At 40.3% G+C, this 26,953-nt stretch overlaps 1 protein-coding gene across 2 annotated transcripts in view; it reads right to left on the bottom strand.

Moving 5' to 3' along the window:
• KCND3 (potassium voltage-gated channel subfamily D member 3) overlaps positions 1–26,953 on the bottom strand; it is a 324,678-nt gene that overhangs the window by 23,543 nt on the left and 274,182 nt on the right. For both annotated transcript variants that reach the window (XM_051993025.1, XM_051993026.1), the window contains exon 3: positions 9,306–9,468. In XM_051993025.1, the coding sequence (XP_051848985.1) occupies positions 9,306–9,468 (163 nt within the window). The remainder of the gene's footprint in view (positions 1–9,305; positions 9,469–26,953) is intronic.

Below are 26,953 nucleotides of genomic sequence, written 5' to 3'. Positions count from 1 at the left end.
AGGAATACTGAAATATAAATATACAAAAAATTCAAAATTATATCAACTTCTCTCACTCATAGGATATTACAGATTTTGAATTGGAAGGCCTCTGAGAAGTCATCTAATTCAGGGCTTCTTAAACGTTTCCCACTCGTGACCCCTTTGTACCCAAGAAATTTTTAGGTGACTCTGGGTATACAGGTATCTAAACTAGATATACAAATTAAACATTTACTAATAATATATTATATTTTCATGACTCTCACAATCAGTTATCAGATCCCCATAGTAATCACATAGTAATCACCCCTCTCATTTACTCCTAAAAGATCATGAAGTCACTTTTTTCTCCACCCTTTCCCCAATGGACTACTTGGGTTGTAGTACCAGTGTCAATCACCAGGTGGCTGTCTCCAAGCTCAAGCTGCTCCACTTGGCTCCAGATGCACATGTGGTGACAAGAACCTTGTACCTTAGAGCTGGGCAAAACCACTGGGAGCTTTTTAATCTGGGATCTGCGAATTATTCATTCATTCATTCATTTATTATGATTTTGATAATGCAAGTCTTTTGATCAAGAGATAGCTTGTCCAGATAGGGGAACAATGAAAGGCAAAGCAAAAAGTTCTCAATTAAATGCCATCTGTGTCATCACTCATTTCAACCCCTCGAGTTCCACATTCTCCCTATCTTTGGTGCCTTCAAAATCTGGACAGTTCAGAGAAAATGTGTCACTTTCACAGTGGAAGACAATCACAGAACATGGAATCTGAAGCACAGAAAAATTAAAGAATAGGTTCAAAGTCACACAGACAATAAGAGGCAGAACCAATTTTCAAACTCAGATCCTGTGATTCCAAATCCATCATTCTTTCCATTGTACCACAGTGCCAGTTTCTCTCAGAACCCCTTATAATCATATCTCAGTTGAATCTGCTCTCTCCAAAGCTGTCAGTGCTTAAATTAAATTAAATTAAATCTGATGGCTTTTTCTTAATTCTTATCCTTCTTGACCTCTTTTTGTTGCAATCACACCCCATTAAACCTCCTTCAATCTTCTTCTTGCATATTCTCTATTATTTTGGGGGGACATTGCTCTCTCTTTGTTTTCCTACTACCTATTTATTCCTCACGCTTTTTTGCTGGGACATCCTGGTCTTGCTACCTAACCGTGGGTTAACAGATCCTATCTAGGATGGCAATGATGCAGAAAGACTGGTCACAACAAGAAAGCTTCCTGTCTCTTTCCCTTCCCTTTTCTCTCCCTTCCCTGGCTGGGCTATTTAAAACTTTACCGGACTGCTCCACTGCTCACATGGCTTGGTGAGATGGGAGCCATCAATGATGGTATTCCTTTGGGTAAGATGGAAGAACAAGGGACTTGTCATCAGCCCTGCTGCTGCATCTTCAGGTTCTCCAGCTTTACCATATGCTCTGCTGACCTCCAGTACTCACATCTGAAGTTCTGAAATAATATAAGGACCCTTGGGCCTTCGCATCTGACTCACTGTGGCATTTTGGGGACTTCTGAAGTTTTCCATCTGTCCTGCTGCTGAACTTTCTTTTATATATTGTCTCCCCTAATTAGAGTATGAAGTCTTTGAGAAAGACTATCTCGATTTTTCTGTGAGCAGCCCAAGCTAAGAACTTTGGCACTTAAAAATGATTCATTTTTATTTATTCATTCACACATTCATTCAACAAAAACCTAATAATAATAATTCGTAATAGCTCACATTTATATGTATTTATTACGTGCCAGGTACTGTGCTAAGCCTTTTGCAATTATCATTTCATTTGAACCTCACAGTAACCTTGTGAGATAGGTGCTATTATTACCCCCATTTTACAGATGAGAAAACTGAGGTAGAGAGAGATTTTTTTTTTTAAATTGGCTTGCTCAGAGTAAGTGTCTGAGGCCAGATTTCGTCTGAGATTTTCATGATTCCAGGCCCAGAGCTCTGTCTACTGTGCAGCCCAGTTGAATAGAGAAAATGGTTCAGTAAGTCTTTGTGAAATAAATAAATGATGAATGAATGAATGTATTCATTCATTGGGCCTGGTACTAATGGAGGTCAAGGAATTCAAGCATGCTTGGTGTAATGGAAAAGATCACTGGACTTGGAATTAGGAGAGGGCTGAAAAGGAAATGTGCAAGGCCTTTTATTCTACCATTATTCCCCTTCATGAATCTGTAAAGCATGAAAGCATCGGAAGCATTCCCTCCAATGATGCAGACTGCAACCAATCCATGCTTTTTTCTTTCTCTGTGATTCCCACCCATGATCTCTTATGAGACGATAACAATCGCCATCCTCCTCCTCCTCAGCTACACAATGGATAAAGTGTGGGATCTGGAGTCAGGAAGGCCTGAGTTCAAACCAGTCTTGGACCATACTAACTGTGTGACACTGGGCATGGCACTTGACTCTGTCTGCCTCAGTTTCCTCATCTGTAAAATGAATAGAGAAGGAAATGGTAGACCACTCCAATATCTCTGCCAAGAAAACCCCAAATGGAGTCATGAAGAGTCAGATGTGACTGAAATGACAACAACAAAGAAAAAAATAGGTTTAATAACAGCATCTACCTTGAAAGGTTGTTTGAGCTGTTGTCCCAAGGGATCTTGCAATTTTCCTTAAATTCCCTTGATGGGGAGGGGGGGAATGCTACAAATGGATCATATGAGTTCTTCTCCATCATCAGACAACCGACTTTGTCCTCATACACTTCTTTGGTGACAGCCTTGATTTTTCTCTCTTCTCTGTGATTCCCTGTATATATAATGTATTGCAGCTTGCTCACCCCAACTATTCACTATTCACCTTTCTGCTGCTCCTTGAGAAATCCTCCACTTCAGTTTTTATGAGACTGCAGCATTCTATCATTTGCAGTTCTACAAACATGGCTTGTCTATGATTATAATAATGATAATTCTTTAATATTCAAACCTAAGATCACCTTTTCCATGCTAGCATTTAGCTCCATATTTTTCTTTAAAAATGATTTTTAAGCATTGGGACTAGATTTGGAATTTCATCGGTATAGGCAACTCCCAGGTGATAAAATTGCCTCTGCTAATGCAGGCAAACCCCTACTTTGCAGTTTATAGTCTTTGAGACTTGCTGGGAGTCCTGGAGGTTAGCTGATATGTCCAAGGTCACACAGCCAGTATGTCAGAAATAGACTAAAAATTCCAGTATTTGTGGTTTGATGCCAAGTTCTCTTTTCACTATGCTTGATATGATTTTTATCAGAGGAAGTGACATAAAAGAAGGGACATTCTAGTCTCCTTTGATGCTATCCCCCCCACCTGAGGACCTTTCTATCTGACTTGAAATTTACACGTTTTCTCCCCTTTTTAGACTATGTGTTCCTTGAGAGGAGGGACTGCCTAATTTTTCTATTTATAGCCTCAATTCTTAATGTGGTGCTTTGCATGTGGTAAAAACTTAATAAGTGTTGTTTTTTTCAATTCATTCATACATACTGCCTCTCATTTTAAAATCTTTTAAAATGTTAATTTTTTATTATTATGCACTCGATAAACACCATCCAACATAAAAATTTCTATTTATAAAGAAGCATGCAAGAAAGAGGATTACATATTAAACTTGTTTGGTTGTTTTCATTCATATCTGATTCTTTTTGACTCCGTTTGGGGTTTTCTTGGTAAAGATACTGGAGTGGTCTGCCATTTCCTTCTCCAGCTCATTTATAGAGGAGGAAACTGAGGCAGACAGGGTGAAGTGCCTGGCCCAGTGTCACACAGCTAGGGAGTGTCTGAGGTTAGATTGGAACTCGGGAAGATGAATCTGCCTTCTAGTTCAGCTGAGGAAAATACAGAGCACAGGCTAACCGGCCTTTACCCATTCCCAATAGGTGCAGATTTCAATGGGAGAGGAGGGGTATGGAGCGTCAGTTTTTGCCTTTTCGAAAGGAGATGATTGCAGGAAATGCTCATTCCCCTTTGGTGATGATCACTCATTCTGAGTGCTCTAGCTCTCCATCAATCTCACCCTCCATTCTTTAAGTACCTTTTAACAGTTTTGCTTACAGGTGCCCTTTAGTACCTGAATATTTATATCTCTCTTCTGGAGTGGCCAACATAGTTTTCTCCTTGGAAGAATGGAAGGAGAAAGATGAAGAGAGAGTGGGAGGGAGGGATGTGGGAGGAGAGGATGGGGAAGATAGGGGAGTGGAGAGGAGTGGGAGAGAGATTAATAAATGAGGAAGGAAGAGAAGTAGGGAGGGAAAAGGAGAGAGATAAGAAAGGTTAGGGAAGGGAAGAGAGAGAGAGAGAGAGAGAGAGAGAGAGAGAGAGAGAGAGAGAGAGAGAGAGAGAGAGAGAGAAAGAGAAGGGGATGAGAGGAAGGAGTAAAGAAGAGGGAGAAGGAGAAAGAGAAAGAGAGAAAGAGGAAAGGAGAAAGGATGAGAGAGGAGAGAAAGAAAGAGCAAGAGAGAGAAAAAGAGAAATAAGGGAGAGAGAGAGAAAAGAAAAGAGAAATATTGAGGTTAAGGAAGTGAAGGAAAGAAGGAACATTCATTTCCTTTTTAGGCCGCAGACATGTAGGTAGATGCTTATTTTCAGAGTTTCTCTCTCTCTCAGAGGATTGGCTTTGGTTGAGGGCTAACATTTGCTCTACTATCCTTGCTCCAAGAAGTCTTCCCCAGACCTGAGATGCACAGCCTCAGCCACCAAAATCAGATAACTACTTTTTCTCCCTGGCAGAGAGCCCAAGGTGAAAGGGGGTAGGGTTGAACAACCTTGAGGAAAGGCAGCATCAGCCTGAGTGAAAAGCTTGTAAATATTTACTCTGATGTCAGATAGACAAGGAAGGAAGGAGGAAGAGAAGGAGGGAGAGGGGGAGGGAGTCATCTTCATCTGCCAGCATGAGGAAAAAAGACAGAGTTGTCTCTTAACAGACCTGGGATGTACTTTATATAGTAATGGGGAAGTTCCCACTTTCTCACTCATAACCTTTGGAGGACAGTAGGAAACAGATAAGATGCCCCAAGAGGTGGGGAGATGGGATGGGAAAAACCTTGAAAACAGCTGGGTTAGGGATACAGCCTTTGTTGCTATTACATAGGCTAAAGGTAAAGCTAGGAGCTTGGAAAATGTGGCCAATTATTTCTCTAAATCATTTGCTCAGTTGAAAGCATTTCAGAATGCCCCTAGTGTTGATTCCAGTGAGCACCTAATTGCTGCAAGTACTCTGGTGCTGGGATGGGGGGTGGAGATGGGATGGGGTGGGTCCAAAACCAGAGAGAATTTGGGAAACTGCTCTTCCACTGATTTGACTAGAGACAAGTAAAGCATTAACTAGGGTGAAGCAAATGGAGCATTGTCCCAGGGCACCAAACTTCTTTGCTTTGTATTTAAGCAGAGTTCCTAGCACTGTTTTTGGTAAGGGATTTGAAGAGATGACACCTGGAGGCTTAAGGTTTTGCCAGGTTAAGTCCTTTGCTCATCCAGTACTATGTTCAGTCCCAGAGTGTCTTAAGATATCCTAATACAACCCTCCAAGCCATGGGCCATCTGAGTAAAGATTTTGCCTGAGAGTTTCATAGTCCTGTTCTTTTAGAGCTCCGAGAACTTTTCTCTAACAGCCTGTAATCCCCCCTCAAAATCTAAACCTCAGATTTTAACCAGGAAATGCTGTCATCATGACACTGGAGTCAACACAAGCTGATCTCATTTTTCAATACCAGGCTGTTCACTGCTTCCTAACTTTGCCAGGATGTACTTTGCTGAGAAAGGATCAATCGCCTCAGTTCCATCCTGCCTACCTCCCTTGCCCTGACCTAGGCTGCCTGGCACCGTTCTGTGGAGTCAGCCAAAACCACGTCTAATTAATTCTTTTCCATTGTGGGCTTTGGGGAGGAACAAACAATCTATCTTTGGAGCATTTAAGCTGCCAAGGAGTAGCCAGCCTCTCTCCCCTCCCTCTCTCTCTCTCTCTTCTTTCTGTCTCTCTCTCTCTCTGTTTTTCTCTCTCTCTCTCTTCTTTCTGTTTCTCTCTCTCTCTTTCTTCTTTCTGTCTGTCTGTCTCTCTCTCTTTCTCTCTCTCTCTTTCTTCTTTCTGTCTCTCTCTTTCTCTCTCTCTCTTCTTTCTGTCTCTCTTTCTGTCTCTCTTTCTGTCTCTCTCTCTCTCTCTCTCTCTCTCTCTCTGTCTCTCTCTCTCCTTTCTGTCTCTCTGTCTCTGTCTCTGTCTCTGTCTCTGTCTCTTTCTGAGAGTTTCTACATGAAGAGCGAGTGGTTCTTTGTTCTGTTCACTTTTGGGGACTAGAACTCCCTCCCCTGCTTCCTCTTTCCTTTCCCTGAGGAAGATTCTTGTTGGGGTCCCTATAAACAGTCTGTTTCTGCAGTCTTCATTGGGATGTCTTGAAGCATCTTTGCCTTCCACAAGGAAACCCAGAGTCCTTTCATTCCCATCAAACCCAAGCTTCAGGTCCATTGTCCTGTAGGACTTCAGCTAGGGAACATAATGACAGTTCCAGAGTCTGGGATCTAATTGGAGGGGTGACGGGCAGTCCTCGTTTCAAGGGAGGGGTTGAAGGATTACAGGATAATAGATTAGAGCTATAGTGTATGTTAGGAGATCATTTAGCTCAATCTCCTCCTTTAATAGGTGGGGAAATAGAGGTCAGCAGAGGTTAAATGATCTGCTTCAAGGTTACACAGGTAATAGATGACAGTTTCCCAGGCCTTCTAATTTCATATTCTAGGCTCTTTCCACGGTGCTTCCTACCAATTAGAGCTCTCCAGGAGTGGAATGAACTACTCCAGGAGACCAGTGAGGTCTTTCTCAATTGATGTAGAAACATGTAAGCTGAATGAACACCTGTTAGAGATTTGTATCTGAGATTTTTGGTCAGCAAGATCAAGGGGCAGCAAACTATAATCCAGTCAGCTTGCCTATTTTCATATAGCCTGCAAAGTAAGAGTGGTTTTTTACATTTTAATGTTTAATAAAAACTTGATTTAAAAATGTAAAAATCATTCTTTGTTCATGAGTAATATAAAAACAGGCACCAGGATAGCTTTGGCCCTTAGGCTACAGTTTGCCAACTCCTGGTCTCTGAGGCTTCTTCTGATCCTAAGATTCTTTCTTTTTTTTCTTTTTTCTTTTTTAATTTTTTAATTTTTATTTTATTTTATTTTATTTTTTATTATTTATTTTATTTTATTTTATTTTTTATGATCCTAAGCTTCTGATGAATGGATAAATGTCAACCTATAAAGCAAGAGTTTGGTGGAATGCTAGAATGCTCTTCCTCTACAACTTTGAAAATAATTTAGATATAGTTCAGAGGTCATGTTTACCAAATTACACATGATATTAAACTAACACTAGGGCAGTTGGATGATGCAGTGAATAAGGTACCAGGCTGAGAGTCAGGAAGATTCATCTTTCTGGTTTAAATCTGTCTTTAGATTCATATTAGCTATATGATCCTGGGCAAGTCACTTAACCATATTTGCTCCTATTTCCTTATCTGTAAAATGAGCTGGAGAAGGAAATAGCAAACCATTGCAGTAACTCTGCCAAGAAAACCCCAAATGGAATCATGAAAGGTAAGTTATGACTAAACAACTGAACCACAATAATACTAATAGGTGGATAGCCCAATAGGAAGGAATCTGAAGGAATCTGGCTTCTGTGTCAGAGGACCTGGGTCACAGCACAGCACAGCCTCTTGGAGTGGCAGTTTCTGGGAAATTAGAATGTGTTGATTCTAATGTCATTAGGTCAACACTGGTTTTTGCGCTCAGAAGCACAGAGTTAGAGAACACATCGTATTGGATCTTCTTATCTGAAATATTCCTTTGCCAAGCCACTCCCCTTCTCCCATTGGTGAGTTTGTGGCAGGGTTTCCATTTGGGGGATGACTGACTTCTGTTGACCATGCTTTAGTTCCCGCTTGGCTATGCTTCTGACTGTAGACTTTGCAGTTGTGACCCAGCTGCCCTTTCATCCTGGCATCCTGGGACTTTCTCACCTTGCAATATGGCTCTGCCGTGGTGATCCCTTTCTCCCAATAGCGAATTCCTTTCTGGGTCTCCATTTTGGAGCTGCTAGTTCAGATTAGCCATATTTCATTCATGACAGGCCATTCTTTATTACCCTCCTGACTGTGCTTTTGATTTTATGCTCTTTGAAATTATGCCATCACTTGGGCACTCCTTCCAGCTCCTTTTTAGGTGTTGCTTTTCCCAATCAGAATGTAAGCTCCTTGAGGGTAGGGCCTTTTTTGGGCTTTTACTTGTATCCCCAGTGCTTAGCACAGTGCCTGACACATAATAGCTGATTAATAAATGTTTAACTTAAATGATTGATTATAATTTAATAAATGATTAACTCTCCAAGGAACCATTTCTCTCTAAAACATCTTGGACAAAAAATCATTTAGCTTCTACCTGATCAGTCTTTAAATAATACCTTGTTCTGATACAGTCTCAACCTTCATTGTTCCTCATTCTCCCTACCCTCAAAAAGAGACTCCCATCCCCAAATGGGTGTTATTCAAACACTAAAACAAGTGGTAGATTTTTTCTGGCAGATTTTTTTTCTCCATGCTACCCTAGCTTGTGTCTGCTATTTGGGTTCCTTCTGAAGAGTTAGGGTCAGACCCATCTCTTATGTGGGAGCTTATGTACAAGAGATGATGACGAATCTGCACCTGGGAAGAGAAGTTCATATTCTTGACCTCACTCTGTCTCCAAAGCCCTTTATTTCTGCTACATCTATAACATCCAGCCATGAGACCCAAAGCTTCTTGAGCCTAGGAAGCATGCCTTAGGTAATCTTTATATCCTCTATTTCCCCCTTTATCCCATTTATTCCATGTAATTCGAGAGGGCAGAGGAATGGATAGAATCCAAAGAGAGAAGAGTTTGGATGCAAAATAAATAATGACTGGCCACTGAGGTAAGGCTATTCAGGATCGGATTAGGGTTGCCACCTGCAAAAGTTCGGCGATCCCCTATTAGGAATGCAACAGAAAGAATTCACGTACTAAGTAAGAGGCTGAATATCACACAATGATCACACAACCACCCATGGTCACACACACAGTCAGTATGAGGTAGAGGTCAGCCTCCCATCCTGGTCCTCCTATTCCTCTGCCATGCTGCTCTTATTCATAAATGAAGACACTAAAGGTCAGTGATATTTAAGTGATTTATCCACCAGAGCTCCAGAGTTAGTAAGTGTAAAAGTCAGAATCTGAACTTGGGTCTTCTAATCTCTGTGAATATCTGGCTTACCTTGAATAATTTGGGCAAGTAGCCTCCCTTAGAGTGGGTGAGGACTCACCTTCTGTGCTCGTCGCTTGTCAGCTCTCTGATTCTGGTGGTAAATCCGACTGAAGTTGGAGACAATGACAGGAACGGGCAAGGCGATGACCAAGACGCCACTCAGAGAGCAGATGGAACCGAAGATCTTCCCTGCAATGGTCTTGGGCACCATGTCTCCATATCTGAAGATGAGAAAGTGGAATCAAGTCAGTGTGGTCTCTTTGCCCCTTCCATCTTGCTGTTCCCCTTTCCTCTCATTAAGGGCTTGAAGAACAGTCAAGGTTATTATTTTCCAGACATCTTCCTCTAGCTATTCTCCCGATGTTGATTCTTCTAATAGGAAGGGAGGAAGCAATGCCCAAAATAAAGGATCTGGGCTACCATGGATTTAAATCATACTCCTTCCCCATGGACCCATGGTCATGGATGATAGTATCATACAATGTTAAAAGTTGAAAGGACCTTGGAGGTGATGAGTCCAATCTGGACCCGGTGAGGAATCTTGTCTATCCTCCAATGAGGAAACCCATTTCTTACAGCAATCAATTAACCAACAAATCAAATCAAAAAGCATTTAGTCCCCATCCCAGTTCCTTTCACCAAGTCTCACAATGTTCCCGGTTCCTTCAATTGGTACTTAGCATAAAATCAAGAATCATCCTCATTGTCCTCCCTCAGCTACTCTCTAGATCACCAATGTCTTATCTTAAAATGTGGAGCTCAGAAATGCATACGATATGTCCAAAGGTCTGGCTAGGCTAAGGCAGAATACACTGGGACTCCCCCCTTAGCTCTGGACATCCATCAATGCTTTCTTGGCAGCACTTTTCACTTCTTATAACAAGTCAAAATCTGCCTCTCTTGCAACTTCTACTGCTGTAGCAGGATAAGAGATGGATTGTGCTCTCAGTCTCTTGTCTCCTGACATTTGCAATCCCAAGAGGCTTTTCTCTATATCTCTTCCTTTCTCTGAGTAATTTTAGTATTCACCAGTTGTGAAATAATAATAAAAAAGATAATAATGGCTACTGTTTCCAGAGTATTTTAGGGTTCCCAAATACTTTTGAACTTCACAACAATTTTTTTGAGATAGGTACTATTGTTATCCCCATTTTACAGATGAGCTAAACGAAGATTAAGGGACTTATCTAGAATCTGAAGTAGGAGCTGAATTCAAGTCTTCCTATCCTTAAGCTGGGGACTTTATCCACTAAGCTGCCTTCCAGCACATCTATACTAGAAGGAACCTTAGAGTGTTGGGGTATAATCCATCCTTTAGGAATCAGATCCAGAGAGGAGAAGTAGTCAGTTCCTGGCAGAGCTGGCATTAGACCCCAGATGAGCATCTTTCTATTCATCATACTTCCTTTCTGCCTCATGAGAAATGTTGTTTTGTTAGTAAACCTCTCATATGTTTTTGCTTTTTCTCATCAGTACTAGAAGATCCTTTGAAGTAGGTACATTCCCCCATGTCCTTTAGGAATCCTCAACCATACTGGTACATTGTGACTTGAAGTCAAGAAGACCTGAGGTCAAATCTTTCCTCCAACTTTAGCTGTGACACCATGGACAAGTCACTCAATCTTTCTTAGCCTTAATTTGCTCATCTGTAAGATGTAGATAATAAAAGCGCCTACCTCCTAGGGTTGTTGTGAGGATCAAAAGAGCTAATAGATGTAAAAATACTTTAAAAACCTTCAAGTGTGATATAAATATTAGCAGTTATTTTTGACTGGAGCTGATCTGCCCTTAGGTCTTTCTGAGCTTCCCTGGCGATCACTTTCCTACTTCTATTTGCCTTTGCCAAGATTTGATTTGAGAAAATCTGGGGATTCTGGAGATTCCAGGGTTTGAAGAGGGGATTAGAGACAGACTGGAGTGATGGTTAAGACATGCAGACAGGAGAACAAAGCAAAGATTCTTAGAGGTGAAAATTTATTGTTGCAAAATGGATTGAGGTATATGTCCATGGGCTCTGCCCAGGAAGCTCCATTTAATGTGCTTTGCAGGGATCAGAAAGAAATGAATTTCTGGACAAAACATCCAGGGGATGACCTTGGGTCTTAGAGATACCTGAGATAGAAGGAGATGATATCTTCCCTTATGCCCTCTCCCTATTTCCCACTGAGCCATTTTCCTATAGAAGAAGAAAAAAGATTCTGGGTCCCACTTTCTATGTGCAGCTTGGCAACCCCCTTCCTGATGTTAAGATTAGTTAGAAATTCACACTTCAGCAATTGCACTGGGGGCCTTAATCTCCTGTCTCTGCTCTCATTACTATCTCCCTTCTAATAAATAAAACTCTGTCCCAGCTGTTAAGTGTTATTTAGCCTTCTCTTTAGGAGATAATTTAAAGGCCTTTGTTAAGCCAAGAGTTCTGAAGCCTCCTTTCTCCAAGGACAGAAACACTTTCTTCCCAGCCCCCCTGTCCACTGGGTGCCTAGAAACAGAAGAGATTGAGACAACCATTAATCATGAAATTATCTCTTTAAAATCATATAGCTTATTTCTTCTATGAAGGCTTAAAGCTGCTCGTCCTGAGACACCGTCCTTCCAGGCTCCCAGGTTAGCAACCTCAGCATTATCCTTGTCTCTCTACTCTCCCTCCCCCTACATCCTACAGTGGCCAAAATCTGCAGTTTCCTCTTCCACATCTCTCACAATCCAATCCTTTCTCTCTATTCCGTTGCTACTGCCATAGTTCAGGTCCTTTTAATGTCTCCCCTGGATTCTTGCAATGGCCCCCTAAGTGATCTTTCTGCCTTTTCTCTTCTCTCTCCAATCTTCATACAGCTGACAAAATGATTTTCTTTAAGTTCATCTCTGGCCATATCACTCTACTATTCTATAAACTTCAGTGGCTCCCTATTTCTTCTTTGACTAAAAGAATCTAAACTCTTCAGTTTGGTTCTTAAAGCCCTTCAAAATCTAGCTCCTATCTTTTTTTCCAGCCTCATTAGACATTACTTCCCACACTACAATCTAATCAAACTGGTCTCATTATCCTTATATTTAGTAGCCAGTCAACTCTTAAGCACATACCATGTGTTGGGCTCTATGGTAAGTTTAGGGATACAAAGAAGGGTGAAAACCTGGTCCCAAGAAAGCAACCTAATGGACAGCTCCTTTTGCATAAGCTGTCTGTCCTCTGAGCCTGGAATGCATCCCTTCCTCATCTCTACCTTATGAAATCCTCATGGCTTCCCTTCTCCCAACCTCATATTTATTTTATATTTGTTCTGTACATTAATATATACACACATACGTAGAAGTTATACATCTTTCCTTCATCCTCAGCACCTGGCACAAAACAGATGCTTAATAACTGCTTGTTGATTCAAGAAAATCTGGGGACCCTGGGGATTCCAGGGTTTGGAGAGGGGCCTGGAGCTGGACTGGAGTGATGGCTAAGACATGAAGACAGGAGGACAAAGCAAAGATTCTCAGAGGTGAAAATTTATTGTTGTCGTCCAATTCTTTGTGACCCCATTTGGGCTTTTCTTGGCAAAGGCATTGTAATGGTTTGCTATTTTCTTCTCCAGCTCATTTTACAGATAAGGAAACTGAGGCAAACATGGTGACGTGCCCAGGTAAATGTCTGAGGCCAGATAGGAACTCAGATTTAATGTCCACGTGCAGTGTTCTAATGTTGCACCAGCTAGGCGGTAGTTAGAGGAATGCAAAATGACACCATGGAGAGGGCAATGGATTTGGCCCGGATTCAAATCTGGACTCTGTTACTTATTGTATGACCTTGGATAAGCTATCTGTAAGATGAGGAAATTAGATTAGATGGACTCAGAAGTCCCTTCCAAATCTAAATATAAATATCAGGTGTGCGTGTGTGGGTGCTATAGGTACAAAGGGTTAAAGTCCCCCTGCTTTCAAAGCCTGAATCATGTGCCATCTCTTCCAGGAAATCTTTCTGATTTCCTCCCCTCCAGATGGAAGTGATTTGTGTCCTCCAATTTTCATGACACTTTATCTGGATACTTGATACTTTCTTTTTACTTATCCATGTATAGGTAAGAATATTTTTCTATTTCCTCCTTCCTCTACATCCCTTTCCCCTTACCACCCCCCACTCCCATGAAACTGTTAGGCTCCATGATGGCAAGGTCTGCGTCATCAATACCTTTGCATCTCAAGTGCCTAGCTCAGTGCCTCACATACACAAGGCACTTGGCAAACAGAGGTTTTGCTGAATTTTGTGTTGTTGTTCTGAGCTTCCTCTGACTGGTGATAAATCATCGCATTTGATCCTGACAGTTATTCAACTTTGTACCTTCAACTCTGAGCCCCACAAGACAAAACAGAGTCAACAAACCTAATTTGGGAATCACCTTCTTCCCCCTTCCCCATCTCCCTATCCAAGGGAAGTCAGGACAGGCTTTTGATAGTAATTGTATTTGCTGCTGCTGGGTTTGGTTAATTTTTTGGCTGCTGTTGTTTTTTTTAAACTTAGATTCTGGAGCTGTGCCAGGATGCCCCTTGGCATCAGGTCTGGCAAGAGGGAGGATGTATGGGGAGATGTGGTGTCCTTTTTGGGCTGGGAGAGTGAACGGATCATTCCCTATAAGGAATAAAGTACTGTGCAAACTGTGACTACAGTCAAGATGAAAAATCATCCCGATCCTTGAAGTACTTAAAGTCTACTGGAAAAATGAGATTTCTGCTGGGCACTATCTCTGAAAACAAACACCGGGTTAAATCCTGTGACCACAAACATCACCAAGGCGAACACTGCTGTTTAATAAAAATATCCTGAACAACCCGAACAGAAGTCTTGTTTGTTGAGCCATGTTCTGTACAACCAACTACAACCAAAGAATGAAGAGTCCTTTGGAACTAGGTGAAAGGGATTTGGAACTAAATCTGTTGTTTTCCAGAAGCCCAGTTTTACTTAGAATGGGTCATCTCCTTAGAGATCACGTGGTACAACCCTCACTTTGTTTAGTAGATGAAGATGCTGAAGTCCAAAGAGATGGGATGACATGCAAGAAGACACGACTAAAGCTTACAAGCATCTGCTTATCCCACCGGACAATGGCTGTGATCTGCCATCTCTGACACGCATTGTAGAGAAAGGAAAGGTGCTGAAATAGAGGGATAGCTCTTGAGAAACCCTATGATCAGTCATCAATGCCCAGGCAACTGGTAGAAGCTGGGATAAGATCTCAAGTATCATAAACACAGCCAAAGTACAAGATTTTAACCAGAAACACACAAACCCCAGAAAAACATAAACTCATTAATACAGGAAAAACCATGCTGGATATCAGACCCAGAGTACTACTGCTAGGTGACACAGTGGTGAGATCATTAGCTCTGGTATCAGAAAGACCTGAGTTCAAATCCGACCTCAGACTCTTCATATCTGTATGATCTTGGGCAAGTCACTTAACCACTGTCTGCCTCAATTTCCCCAACTGTAAAATGGAGATAATAATAACTCCTAACTTGTTGGATTGCTGGGAAGATCAAATGAGATAAGATTTGTAAAGCACTTAGGACAATAGACAGTACAATAAAAACACTAGCTATTATTATTATCTTTGCTATTTCCCAAATGCACAGCTCGACCACTACAGAATAAAGGACTAGTCTGACACTAGATCCGAAGTTCAGGCTCTCTCTACTTTTATACATATAGTCACCTCATAAAAAGTACTTTTTATATATGTTATCTGACTTGATCTAGACAATAACCTTTGTAGGTTGGATGCTGTTATTACTTCTATTTTACTGATGAGGAAACTGAGACAGATTAAGTAACAAGCCCAGCTCACAAACCTAAGTGTCTGAAGTGGGATTCAGACTTGGGTCCTCCTGTGCCCAAGTCCAGCACTCCATCTACCCTGCTACCTAGCCACCCACTTTGGGCTTACTTTTGTATTTTTCTAGAAGGAAGCCACAGAACCAATGAGGGGAAGTTTGAGGGAGGCTGACTTTGGTTTCCCCATAAGGAAGACCTTTTCACATGTCTGGAAATAGATAGCTTACTCAATGAGATTGTAGTAAAGGCAGTATAAAATAGTATTGTAAAGGCATTGACTTTAGAATCAGGAGAGAACTGGATTCAAATTCTGATACTTCCTACCTGTGTGACCCTGGAAAAGTAATCTAGTCTCTTTGAGCCTCAGTTTCATCTTAAAAAGAAAGGTGATAATAATACTAGTACTTATCTCACACAGTTTTAACAAATAAATGATTAAATGTATATGCTTTGCAAATCATGAAGAATGTATGTGTCAAATATTATTAGTTGACATTATGATGATGATGATGATGATGGCGGCAGCTAGATGGCATCATAGTGAACAGAGTACCTGACCTGGAGTCACTTACTAGCTTTGTGATCTTAAGCAAGTCACTTAACCCTGTTTGCCTCAGTTTCCTTATCTGTAAAATGAGCTGAAAAAGGAAATGGCAAGCCACTTCAGTATCTTTACCAAGAAAACCCAAATGGGGTCAAGAGAATCAAATATGAGTGAAATGACTGAACAACTACAACACAATTATTATTATTCTTAGAATAGTAATACTATTAGTAGTAATAGGAATAGTAATGGTAGCAGTTAATGGTAGCAGTAAATGTAATAGTAGTAGCAATAAGGAAGTAGTAGCAGCCATAGTAGTAGCAGCAGCTGTAGTGTAATAGTGGTAGTAGTAACAGTAGTAGTAGCAAAATGAATAGCAGTAAAAATAGTAGCAATAGTGTAGTGGTAGCAGCAGCAGCAGTAGTAATAGCAATAGCAGTAATAGTAAAAACAGTAACAGTATTAGTAGTAGCAATAGGAGTAGTAGTAAAAACAGTAGTAGCAATAGTAATAATAGTAGTAATAATATAGTAGCAGCAGCAAATACAGTAGTAGTAATAGTAGTAGCAATAGTAGTGGCAGCAACTACAATAGTAATAATCGTAGTAGCAATAGTAGTAGTAGTAAGAGGAATAGTAATAATAGTAATAGAAGTAGAAATGATATAGTAGTAGTAGTAGCAGCAGCAACAGCTGTAATAGTAATAGTGGTAGTAGCAAAATGAATAGCAGTAAAAATAGTAGCAATAGTGTAGTGGTAACAGCAGCAGCAGTAAAATAGCAATAGCAGTAACAGTAATAGTAGTAGCAATAGTAGTAGCAGCAGCTACAGTAGTAGTAATAGTAGTAGTAGCAACTACAATAGTAAGAATAGTAGTAGCAATAGTAATAGTAACAGTAGAAGTAGTAAGAGGAATAGTAATAATAATAATAGAAGTATTATTACTATTCCTCTTACTAATATATATAATTACTATATTACTAATAATATAGTAGTAGTAGTAATAGTAGCAGTATTAGTAGTAGCAATAGTAGCAGTAGTAGCAATAGTAGTAGTAGCAGTAGTAGTAGCAGCATTTCTCTGCCACTGAAAACTGAATGACCACGTTCCCAGGATGTCTGGTAGAGAGATATCTTCACCTTGAGCATGCTTAAGTTCACTGTGCTTCAATGCTGCACTCATAAGAGTATCATCGGATTGGAAGAGACCTTGGCAGGCATCTAGTCAAAACCCCTTATTCTGCAGATGAGGAAACTAAGGCTGTAGGGAAGTTAAGGTCATATCCAAGGTTACACAGTAGGTACCCAAACTCATCTTTCCTTCCAATTTGACTATTCCATTGATGGTAATGACTTTCTCCTACTCAGCATTATCTGGGATTTTTCTCTGTTCCATGTCCAAAGAACTGATAAGTCTCTTCTATTCCAAGCTCATAATATCAAAGAATAACAGAATCTCAGAGTTGGAAGGGGCAGTAGTGCCCATCTGGTACCTGGATGAGGACCCATTCCACAGAATGGGTCATCCAACTTCTCCTTGCAAACCTTCAGTGAAGATGATCCTGCGACCTCCTGGGGCAGTTCACCATCTGTCTCTCCTTGACTGTTCTTACTGATACTCCTCTAGTCCAGCCTTGGTTATATCTCATGTGAACCACAGTAGTAATCTCCAACTGGTCTTCCTACCTCTCCTCTCTCTCCTCCATCCTTTATATCACACTGAATTTATAATCAGGAGATCTGGGTTCAAGTCCTAGAACTGCTACTTATTATCTGTGAGACCCTGGAGAAGCCATTTGGTCATTCTGGGCTTCTTTTAACTCATCTATAAAGTGAGTTTTAATTTTAGTATCTTCTTAATATCAGTCTCTAGTACTAAAACTTTTGCTTCCCTTTGCTTACAATATAAAATATAAATATTTCAGCCTGTCAGTAAAGGTCCTCCTTGATATGATTCCCTTTCTATCCTTATTCCACATGACTCCCCTTCACGTAATGCAGCTTTCAGCCAAAATGTTTCCTAATCTAGTTTTGATCTCTTATACTTCCATGTATTTGTATTCCAGCTAAGTCAAGAAACATTTATATAACTTATAAATTATAAAATTAACTAAATAAACATTTTTATAACTCTTAAATTATAAAATTAAGTCAAGAAATATTTATAGCAAATATTCATTGTATGTCAGCCACTGTGCTAAGCATTTGAGGATATAAGGAGGGGCAAAAATTGTTCCTGCCTTCAAAGAGCTAATCTAATGGGAGCTAATCTGAGAAGGGAAAGAATTAGCAATGAGCCAGAAAGGGAGGGGTCACAAGAATAGGCCTCTTGGATATATGGGATTTGAGCTGATAGTTGAAGAAAGTCAGGGAAGATAAAAAGGCTGATTGTCTTTCAGACCTCTACCTATTGAAATATCTTACTTCCTTCAAGGTCCTACTGAGGTTTGCCCTCATCCATAAAGCCTTCATAGATAGCCTCCTCACATCTCTCATTCCCCTCTGTATTTTCTTGTTTTTAACTCGTCTTATAGTTATTTATGTACTTTCCAACTACTTCTATTAAATTGTAAGCTTGAGAGAAAAGACCAAGTCTTGTTGACCTCTATTACTTCCAAAAGTCTCTTCCAAACAGGGCAGGGACTAAGGAAAGGCAGCTGCCTATAAGGAAACAAGAAGCATATTGAAAAAAAAAAATTAGGCCATATGAAAAAATGCTCTAAATCACTATTAAGTAGAGAAAAGCATATTATAACAACTTTGAGATACGACCTTACTCCTAAGATGACAGGAAAAGAAAATAATAAATGTTGGAGGGGATATGGAAAAACTGGGACACTAATGCATTGTTGGTGGAGTTGTGAACTGATCCAGCCATTCTGGAGAGCAATTTGGAACTGTGCCCAAAGGCCTATCAAACTGTGTATCTCTTTTGATCAAGTAGTTTTTCTACTGGGTCTGTAACCCAAATAGGTTATAAATGAGGGGAAAGGACCCAGATGCACAAAAATGTTTGTAGAAGCTCTTTTTTGTGGTGACAAAGAATTGGAAAATTAGTGGATGTCCATTAACTAGGGAATGGCTGAATAAGTTGCAGTATATGAATGTTATGGATTACTATTATTCTAAAAGAAATGATGAACAAGCTGATTTTAGAAAAGCCTGGAAAGATTTCCATGAACTGATGCTAAGTAAAGTGAGCAGAACTAGGAAAACATCTTAAATACCAGTTAGATTATGTGATGATTATTTATGATAGATTTAGCTCTTCTCAACAATTCAGTGATCCAAGGCAGTTGCAATAAACTTTGGGTGGAAAATGCCATCTGTGTCCAAAGAGAGAACTATGGAGACTGAATGCAGATTGAAGCATACTATTTTTATCTTTTTTCCTTTTGTTTGTTTCTTTCTCATGGTTTTCTCCTTTGTTCTGATTTTTCTTTCCTAATATGACTCATATGGAAATATGTTAAAAATGAATGTACATGTATCAGATTGCTAGCATGGGCAGGAAGGAGGTAAGTAAGGGAAGGAGAAAAAAATTGGAATTCAAAATCTTATAAAAATGAATGTTAAAAACCATCTTTATATGTAACTGGAAAAATAATATACTATTAAAATTAAAAGAAAAGAAAAAAGAAAAATACACTTTTAGGATACTTTTTTGTATCACTTATATTTCCCAATATATCCTCCCCATGCTGCCTTTCTTTTTTACTTTTAAAAGAATTTATTGTAAATTTAATATTCAATATCATTATGACTAAAATTATTTTTAAAACTTTTAATCTCAAGCAAATGAATCGCAATGCATAAAACGCAGCTGAAGTGCTTTCTTCTATCTTTTCCCACACTGCCTTTCAGAAGGCAATCCCTTATAATAAAGAATTAAAAAAGAAAGAAAAAACAATTCAACAAAACTAACTTGACAATGCATGTAGTCTTCCGTACCTGTAAATCCCCCTATGTCTGCCAAGAAATGGAGATGAAGAAGTGAAGAGGACTTTGTTAATATTTTTAATGGCAGAAAATACTCTTCTTTGTGACATGTGAGGATTTTATTTATTTTGTGCTAAGTCAAATTACATGTTATGATAGAAGTTTTTTCACCTTTTTGGTGTCATGGGTCCTTTGACATCTAACTCTTGCCAGAAGAATGTTTTAAAATTATTGAAGGAAATGCTAAACTGCAATTAGAAATTAGTGAAAATAAAGAATATTTTCTCTTTTAAGTTTGTAGACCCCCTGAAATCAATCCACAGACCCCAGATCAAGTATACCTGTATTGAAAGAGGAATCCTTTCTACCTCTGGTGGACAGTAATACCTGACTCAGGGTATACAGTCTGCCTTTTCCCACCCCTCAGATTCTGGAATCCTGGGATTCAGGAATTGTCTAATCCAGGCTTCTTACTTTACAGATGAATAAACTGAAGCTTAGAAAAGTCATGTGATTTGTGCAAAAACCCAGGGCCAGAGTAGCACAGCCAGGATTTGAATCCAGATTCTCAGACTCCAGAGATATACCTTCCACTGTTACCCAATTGCCTCTGGGAAGGGGTCAAGATTAAATTTTATCTTCTTGATTTGCTTCTCAATGTTGCAGTGAGGAAGTATCCCTGACATTCACATACCATAATTTGTTTCTTCTAAGAAATTCTCAGAAGACTTGTATGAACTGATTCACAATGAATTGAGAAGAATCTGGAGAACAATTTGTATAATAGCAACATTGTTAAAAGAAAAAGAAAAGAAAGAAAACCTTGAAAGATTTAAGAATTCTGATCAGCACTGTGATTAATAAGAATCAAGAATACTGTCTATTTCTGGATCACCAGAGAGATGACAGACTCAAGATGTAGAATAAAACACATTTTTGAACTTGACCAATGTGGAAATTTATTTTATTTTTCTATGTGTATTTCTTGCAAGTATTTTTTCCCCTTAATGGTGGTGAAAAAAACATGTTTTGTAATTTAAAAAAATTGAAAGAAAGCATTACTGAATCATTCCCTTCTCTGTAGATTCTCTCTCTCCTCACCTTACCCCGCTTCCCTAATTCCTCAGTACACTTAGTTTGGCTCCCTTTCCCATTTAGCCTGTGGTATGGTGGCCACACACCCACAATTCTCTGTACAGACTTGGTATTAAATCTCCAGGATCTGAACCCTGTAGTCCCACCTCTTAACCCAGCTTCTTCTTTTAAGCATGGGTTAATTCACCCCTGAGAACAACCTAAGCTCAAAATAGCAGTCCTGCAGTGTACCCTGGGCAGTCAGAGGTGCCTTTGTGTATGGATCACTGACCCTATGATCAGCCTTCCCAGGAAGAGATGTTGAAAACCCTGAAACGGCGGCAACAGGAGCAAGTGTTTTAGGGAAGAAAGTCTGGAGAGGAAACCTACGGGAGAGTTAAAGCAGAGAGGGATTCTTGGGGCAGGAATTTAGATGTGGAGGAGAGTAGAACTGGAAGAGGGGCAGTGGAAGAGACCGCAAAATTCCTGCACAGTAGTGAAGACTGTATTCAAACAGGATCTGGATGGTATATTGCCAGAACTGTTGAAGTAACGATTGGACCACATGACTGGAGTCCCTTCCCGTTCTCCAGTTCTGTGAGGTTCTCTTACTCCAGATCCATTTCTTTCCTCATTATATCATGCTTGGCTTGATATATAAATATAATACAATCTCTCACTCTCATTGGCCAACCCAGCCCCCAATGGTTTCCCTTCAAAATGTTTGGATAGGAGTGGGGTCACTGAGGCATTTATCCAGATCATACCCTGATCTAGGTTCAATTTTCAGTTCTATCCTTGCCTAGCCAGACAAAAGGAACAGAAAAGGAGAAAGGGAAAAGAAGAAAGAGCAGGAAAAAATAATGAAAAGTGGAGAATTCCATGGAGAAAGACAGACCTCCTGGAAGAATCTTAGCACCTAGCCTTGAGTCCTTCCCCAAGAAAATGAGTCTTTTCTGATAATGAGGTTTGAAAGTGAAGGAGAGTAAAAAGGGCTCTTGGGGATCAGGACAGGGACCCCTCACAAAGCAGAAAGCCAGCAGAGACTGATGCCGAGTTAGGACACTGAGTCTGAGATCCAAGCCTCCAATTTGCAACAAGGGATGGTCCCCAGGCTCTCCTCCGCCTGGGAATCCATTCTGGTGTCTTCGGTAATCCAAAGTGCTGCCTAAGCCGAGGCAGGGACAGGCCGCTTACCCTAGTAATAAGGAAGGCTAATTAATTTGTATTAGGGCTTAGGGATAATTAAACTTTTTATCTCAGCCCAAGCGGCACAAACGGCAGCCCTTGTACGATTAATTGCTGCCTTCCTTTCCTCCTCCAGGTACCAGAGAGATAAGTCTGAGCCATTCTCTCTCATCCTGTCTTGATGCTTCTTAGGGGGAAAGAAAGCTCCCAGTGATCTGAATGAGACAGAGGGACACTCCACTCAGGTAATGCTTCAGTGCCTAGTACATAGTAGATGCTATACAAATGTTAGCTTATTATTGTTGTTATCTGTGGGGGGAGACAGGGGAGACAGGCAGGGCTGGGCAAGGCAAAGGTTTCTCCTCAAATTTCTGCTTAGCTCTGGCCAAGAAGGATCCCCTTCTCCACCCTGGTGTTTCCCTACACCAGGTGTAGGTGTTAAAATGATTTTCCTGAAGCACAGGGCAGATGAGGTCACTCTCTTACTCAAGAAACTTCAATAACTCCCCATTAAAACTTAGGTCTGACCTTCTAGTCCAGTTTTATTTCACATTACTCTCATTCACCAATTCTTCAGTCCAGTCAGACTGACCTTCTGGCTATTTCTCACCCTTGATTCTCCATCTACCACAGCTCTGCATCTTAGCATAGGCTGTCTGTCCCCCATGCCTGAAATCTCTCCTTATTCCATTTTAAACTTTGTTTATTTGGTTACATGTTGAGTTCCAAATTGTTTCTTTCCCAATTACACATTAGAGAAGGCCAACATTTGATGCAGATATAGAGACGGAACCATACAATTCATGCTTCTATACATCAGTTCTTTTTCTGGAAATTTTCTTTCATAAGTCCTTTGTAGTTGATTTGAAAGTTCATATGACTCAAAATAGCTTAGTTATTCACAGTTACTCTTTGAACAATATTGCTGTTCATCTCTTACAATCCCTAGTTTCTTTCAAAGCTCAGTTCAAAGGCCCCTTTCTCCATGAGATCTTTCCTGATTTCTCAAGCTCCAAAGTCTTCCCCTCCCTCAACCAAACCAAAATTACTTGGTGGTAGAGAGCAGGGCTCCTTAAACTTTTTCCATTTCTAACCTTTTTACCCAAGAATTGTTTTTGCAACGTTAGGTATATAGATGTATAAAATAGTAATTCAAATCAAACATTGACTGATAATAAATCATAATTTCATGACCCCTACATTCAGTTATGAGACCCCATAAAGGTCATGACGCACAATTTTTTTTTTTTTGCTGAGGCAATTGGGGTTAAGTGACTTGCCCACGATCACACAGCTAGGAAATGTTACGTATCTGAGGTCAAATTTGAACTCAGGTCCTCCTGACTTCAGGGCTGGTGCTCTATCCACTGTGTCACCTAGCTGCCTCATTTAAGAATTCTTTACAATTTAAGAAGCTTTGACATCAAGGAGAGACAGAGAGCTGAATCTAGAGTCAGAAATGTCTGAGTTCAAATTTATCCTTAGATCTTTACTAGCTGTATGACTCTAGGCAAGTGCCTTAATCTCTGACTGCCTCAGTTTCATCATCCATAAAATGGAGATAATCATAGCATCTATTTCCCAGGATTGTTGTGAGGTTCAAATGAGATAATTTGTTTATAAATTACTTAGCACAGTGCCTGGCACATAGTAGGTTCTTTATGAAATGCTTATTCCCTTTTATTCCTTTCAGAGGAAAGATCTCTCCTTCACTCTCTGCTTTCTCTCCCCCTTCCCTACTGTTGGTACTTTCTCCTCTGGGATTATATAGTATGTGTGTGTTTGTAAGAAAGAGAGAGAGAGAGAGAGAGAGAGAGAGAGAGAGAGAGAGGGAGACACAGAGAGAGAGAGAGACAAGAGAGAGAAACAGAGACAAGAGAGAGAAACAGAGAGAGAGAGAGAGAGAGAGAGAGAGAGAGAGAGAGAGAGAGAGAGAGAGAGACAGAAAGAGTTGTATCAAGTTTTTGATGCTGATTTTGAACTCAGATCTTCCTCATGCTAGGACTGGTTCTCTATCCACTGCATCTCCTAGCAGCACCTATGATTATTAGGGCTAAGGATTCAGAATATGGCAGCTTCTTTCCTACTATGATAAAATAGAAAAAACATCATTAAGAGGCTCAATTGAGATCCTAAATGTAAAGTCTGACTCTTGCCAACTATTACTAGTGTTATCGTGATTTCTTCAGTTGGCAGGTCTTTATCGTTCACCATTCAGCCTGTTGCTGATCTGGGTCCAGGCCATAATGAATACCAATTAGTCAAAGAATCATACCTTTTCATAGCCATCATTTCTTTTGACCCTCAGAACAGGCCAGAGAGAGAAGTGCTACAAGTCTTATTATCCCCATTTTATGGATTTGCCCAAAGTCATCTCACAGATGAAGAACCACAGATGGAGGACTCTTTGTTCCAGCCTTCTGATTCTTAAGAGAGGGCAGGTGAAAGCTCCTCTAATGAATCTTAGTGATAGTAGTTGCTACCCAGAGTCTAGGTAGTGAGTGTCTGGGAGTGGATTTGAACTCCTGAAGATGAACACTCTACCCACTGTGCCACCTAGATGCCCCATGACATGCATTATTCTTCCCCTTTCCAAGATGAGAAAACTGAGACCTCAAAGAACCTCATAAATGACATGTTTAGGGTCATGAGCCTGGTGAGTGTTGGAAGTGGGAGTGGAAACCAGGTCTGTCTTGTTTCTGCCACAACTTGGCTGCTTCCTGGGAAACCTGTTTAATGGGTAGATCTGGGCTCTCGGAATAGTGTTGCTCCATAGAAAGAACACTGGATTTGGAGCTGGCTGTTTTGGGTTCAGATTCTGACTCTGCTATTTATCTTGGACAAGTCACTTCTCTTTAATCCTCAATTTCTTCATCTGTAAAATGAGGGGGCTGGGCTCTGTTTTCTCCCTCTCTACACCTGTCTTTCTTGGTCTGAACCAGGAAGAGGCTCTTGGGCATAAGGGACTGAGCAGGGTGTCTGAGCCTATTGCCCCCAGCATGGACAGTTCCCATCACAAGGCATCAGAACCAGCTCCAGCGATGGGCACTGAGCGGGTGACTCATCTGCTGATGCTGACTGAGAGCATCTGGAATAGACAAAACCATCTGGCCCAGAACTTCAGTCGGGTGGCCTAGAACATCTGTCTGATGGTGTAGACCAGGAGAATAATTCAGCTCAGACAGCAGGGATGATCTGTGGCCTGGGACTAGGATTTCTGGAAGGTAGAGGCCATGAGCAGACATTTTAAATAAAAACGTCCCTTCACAGCAAATGCCCAGAGTGAATTCAACGGAGTCAAGTTCTCCTCCTTTGTGTGAGCACTCTGGGAATTGGAAATCCCTTTATTGTCCTGATGCATTGTGGCCAAAAACTTGCATTACCTTCCCTTGCGTGAGCCTCGGAAACCTAGAAGGCGAAAGCAGAGATCATTCGTTGAGATCTTCACCAGTCCAATATTCTCCATTTAGCTCATTTACCTCTAAAAGAAATGAAAATTTCTAGTTCCTCTAGAGAATGTTATAATCAGGACATACTAGAGTTCAAAGAGCACTTTATTGTGCATCCTTCTAACCATGTGAAATTGTATAGTTGTGTCTTATCCCCTTGATTAAATTATAAACTCTATAAAGATCGAGGCCTACTTTTATCCTAATTTTATATTTGCCCCAGCTGCCTATCACTGTATTTATTGGTCACACAGTAAGCAGGACATAAATGTTTGCTTTTTAATTTTTAATTAAATTGAAAATATTTTAATTTTAATTAATTTTAAAATCTCCCTATTTATTTTATAGATGAAGAAACTGAGGTCTAGAGTTAAGTGATTTGGTCAAAATTAGAGTGCCTTGAGGGCAGAGCATGAATTGGAACCTTCACCCTGGAAATATGTTTGCACGATTGCACATGTATAAACCCTATCAAATTGCTTGTCACTTCAAGGAACGATGAGAGGGGAAGGGAAAGAGAATCATAAGTCAAAATTCTTTTAAAAAAGGGACCAGAATCTCAAAAAATGAGAAGACAAGGAGGGGCTGTGATCTTTCATTTAAGAAATCATGGAACCATTGAAATATGTATCAATATTTCTCCCTAAATACTAGTAAAGTTAATTATTCAATCAATCAATAAACATTTATTAAGCTCCAGGCATTATGTTAAAGCACTGAAGATAAAAAGACAAAGGTCCCTGCCCTAATGACCTTAAAGCCTACTCACAGAAGCAAAACATAAAAGTAGAGGTAGATACAGTGTACCAAAAGTTTTAGTTCAGTTTTAAGGTATTAAAACTTAAATGTTTAAAATAAAAGACAAAAGTTTCAAAGTATTAAAGTTTAAAGCTGTGCTGGCTTTTGGGTCATCATGAATAAAATTTGCATATGCAATATAGATATAAGATATTTTGGGGGAAGACATTAGCAGTTGGAGCAATCTGAAAAGAGCTAAGGGGGTACTTGAGCTGAGCCTTGAAGGGAGCTTGAATTTCTGAGAGATGGAGATGAGGAAGGGGAACATTTCAGAGATGGCAGCATCCCGAGAACAAGAAAGCCTAGAGATGGGAAAGGGGGGTTGGGTTCTGAGGGAAAGAAAGAGAAAGACAGAGAAAGGGAGGGAAGGAGAGAGAGAAAGAGAGAAAAAGAGAGAGAGAAAGAGAGAGAGAGAGAGAGACAGAAAGCGAGAGAGAGAGAGAAGAGAGAGAGAGAGAGAGAGAAAGAGAGAGAGAAAGAGAGAGAGAGAGAGAGAGAGAGAGAGAGGTAGAGATAAAGACACAGAAACAGTGAGACAGATAGAGAGAGAAGGAAGGAGAGAGACAAACAGACACACACACACAGAGGAGGGAGAGAGAGAGAGATAGACAGACAGAAGAGAATGTATATGTGTGTGTGTGTGTATGTGTGTGTGTGTGAGAGAGAGAGAGACAGAAAGCGAGAGAGAGAGAGAAAGAGAGAAAGAGAGAGAGAGATATGAAAATTTTGCTGGAAAAACCCATTCTCTGGCGTAGGAGAAAGAAAGAAAGGTGATATTGGGCTTAGGCCAAGAGAATAGAGGTACCAGGGTAGCTTGAAGCCTTGTGCATAGATTAACAACAGTGGTAAAAAGTGAATAAAACACTGGGCTTGGAATCATGTTCTTGAGTTCAAATCCAG

This window comes from Antechinus flavipes, chromosome 4 (genome assembly GCF_016432865.1).
Source record: "Antechinus flavipes isolate AdamAnt ecotype Samford, QLD, Australia chromosome 4, AdamAnt_v2, whole genome shotgun sequence".
Taxonomy (NCBI): Eukaryota; Metazoa; Chordata; class Mammalia; order Dasyuromorphia; family Dasyuridae; genus Antechinus; species Antechinus flavipes.
The sequence above is the reverse complement of the archived record's forward strand: the minus strand, read 5'-3'. Positions and strand labels throughout refer to the sequence as shown.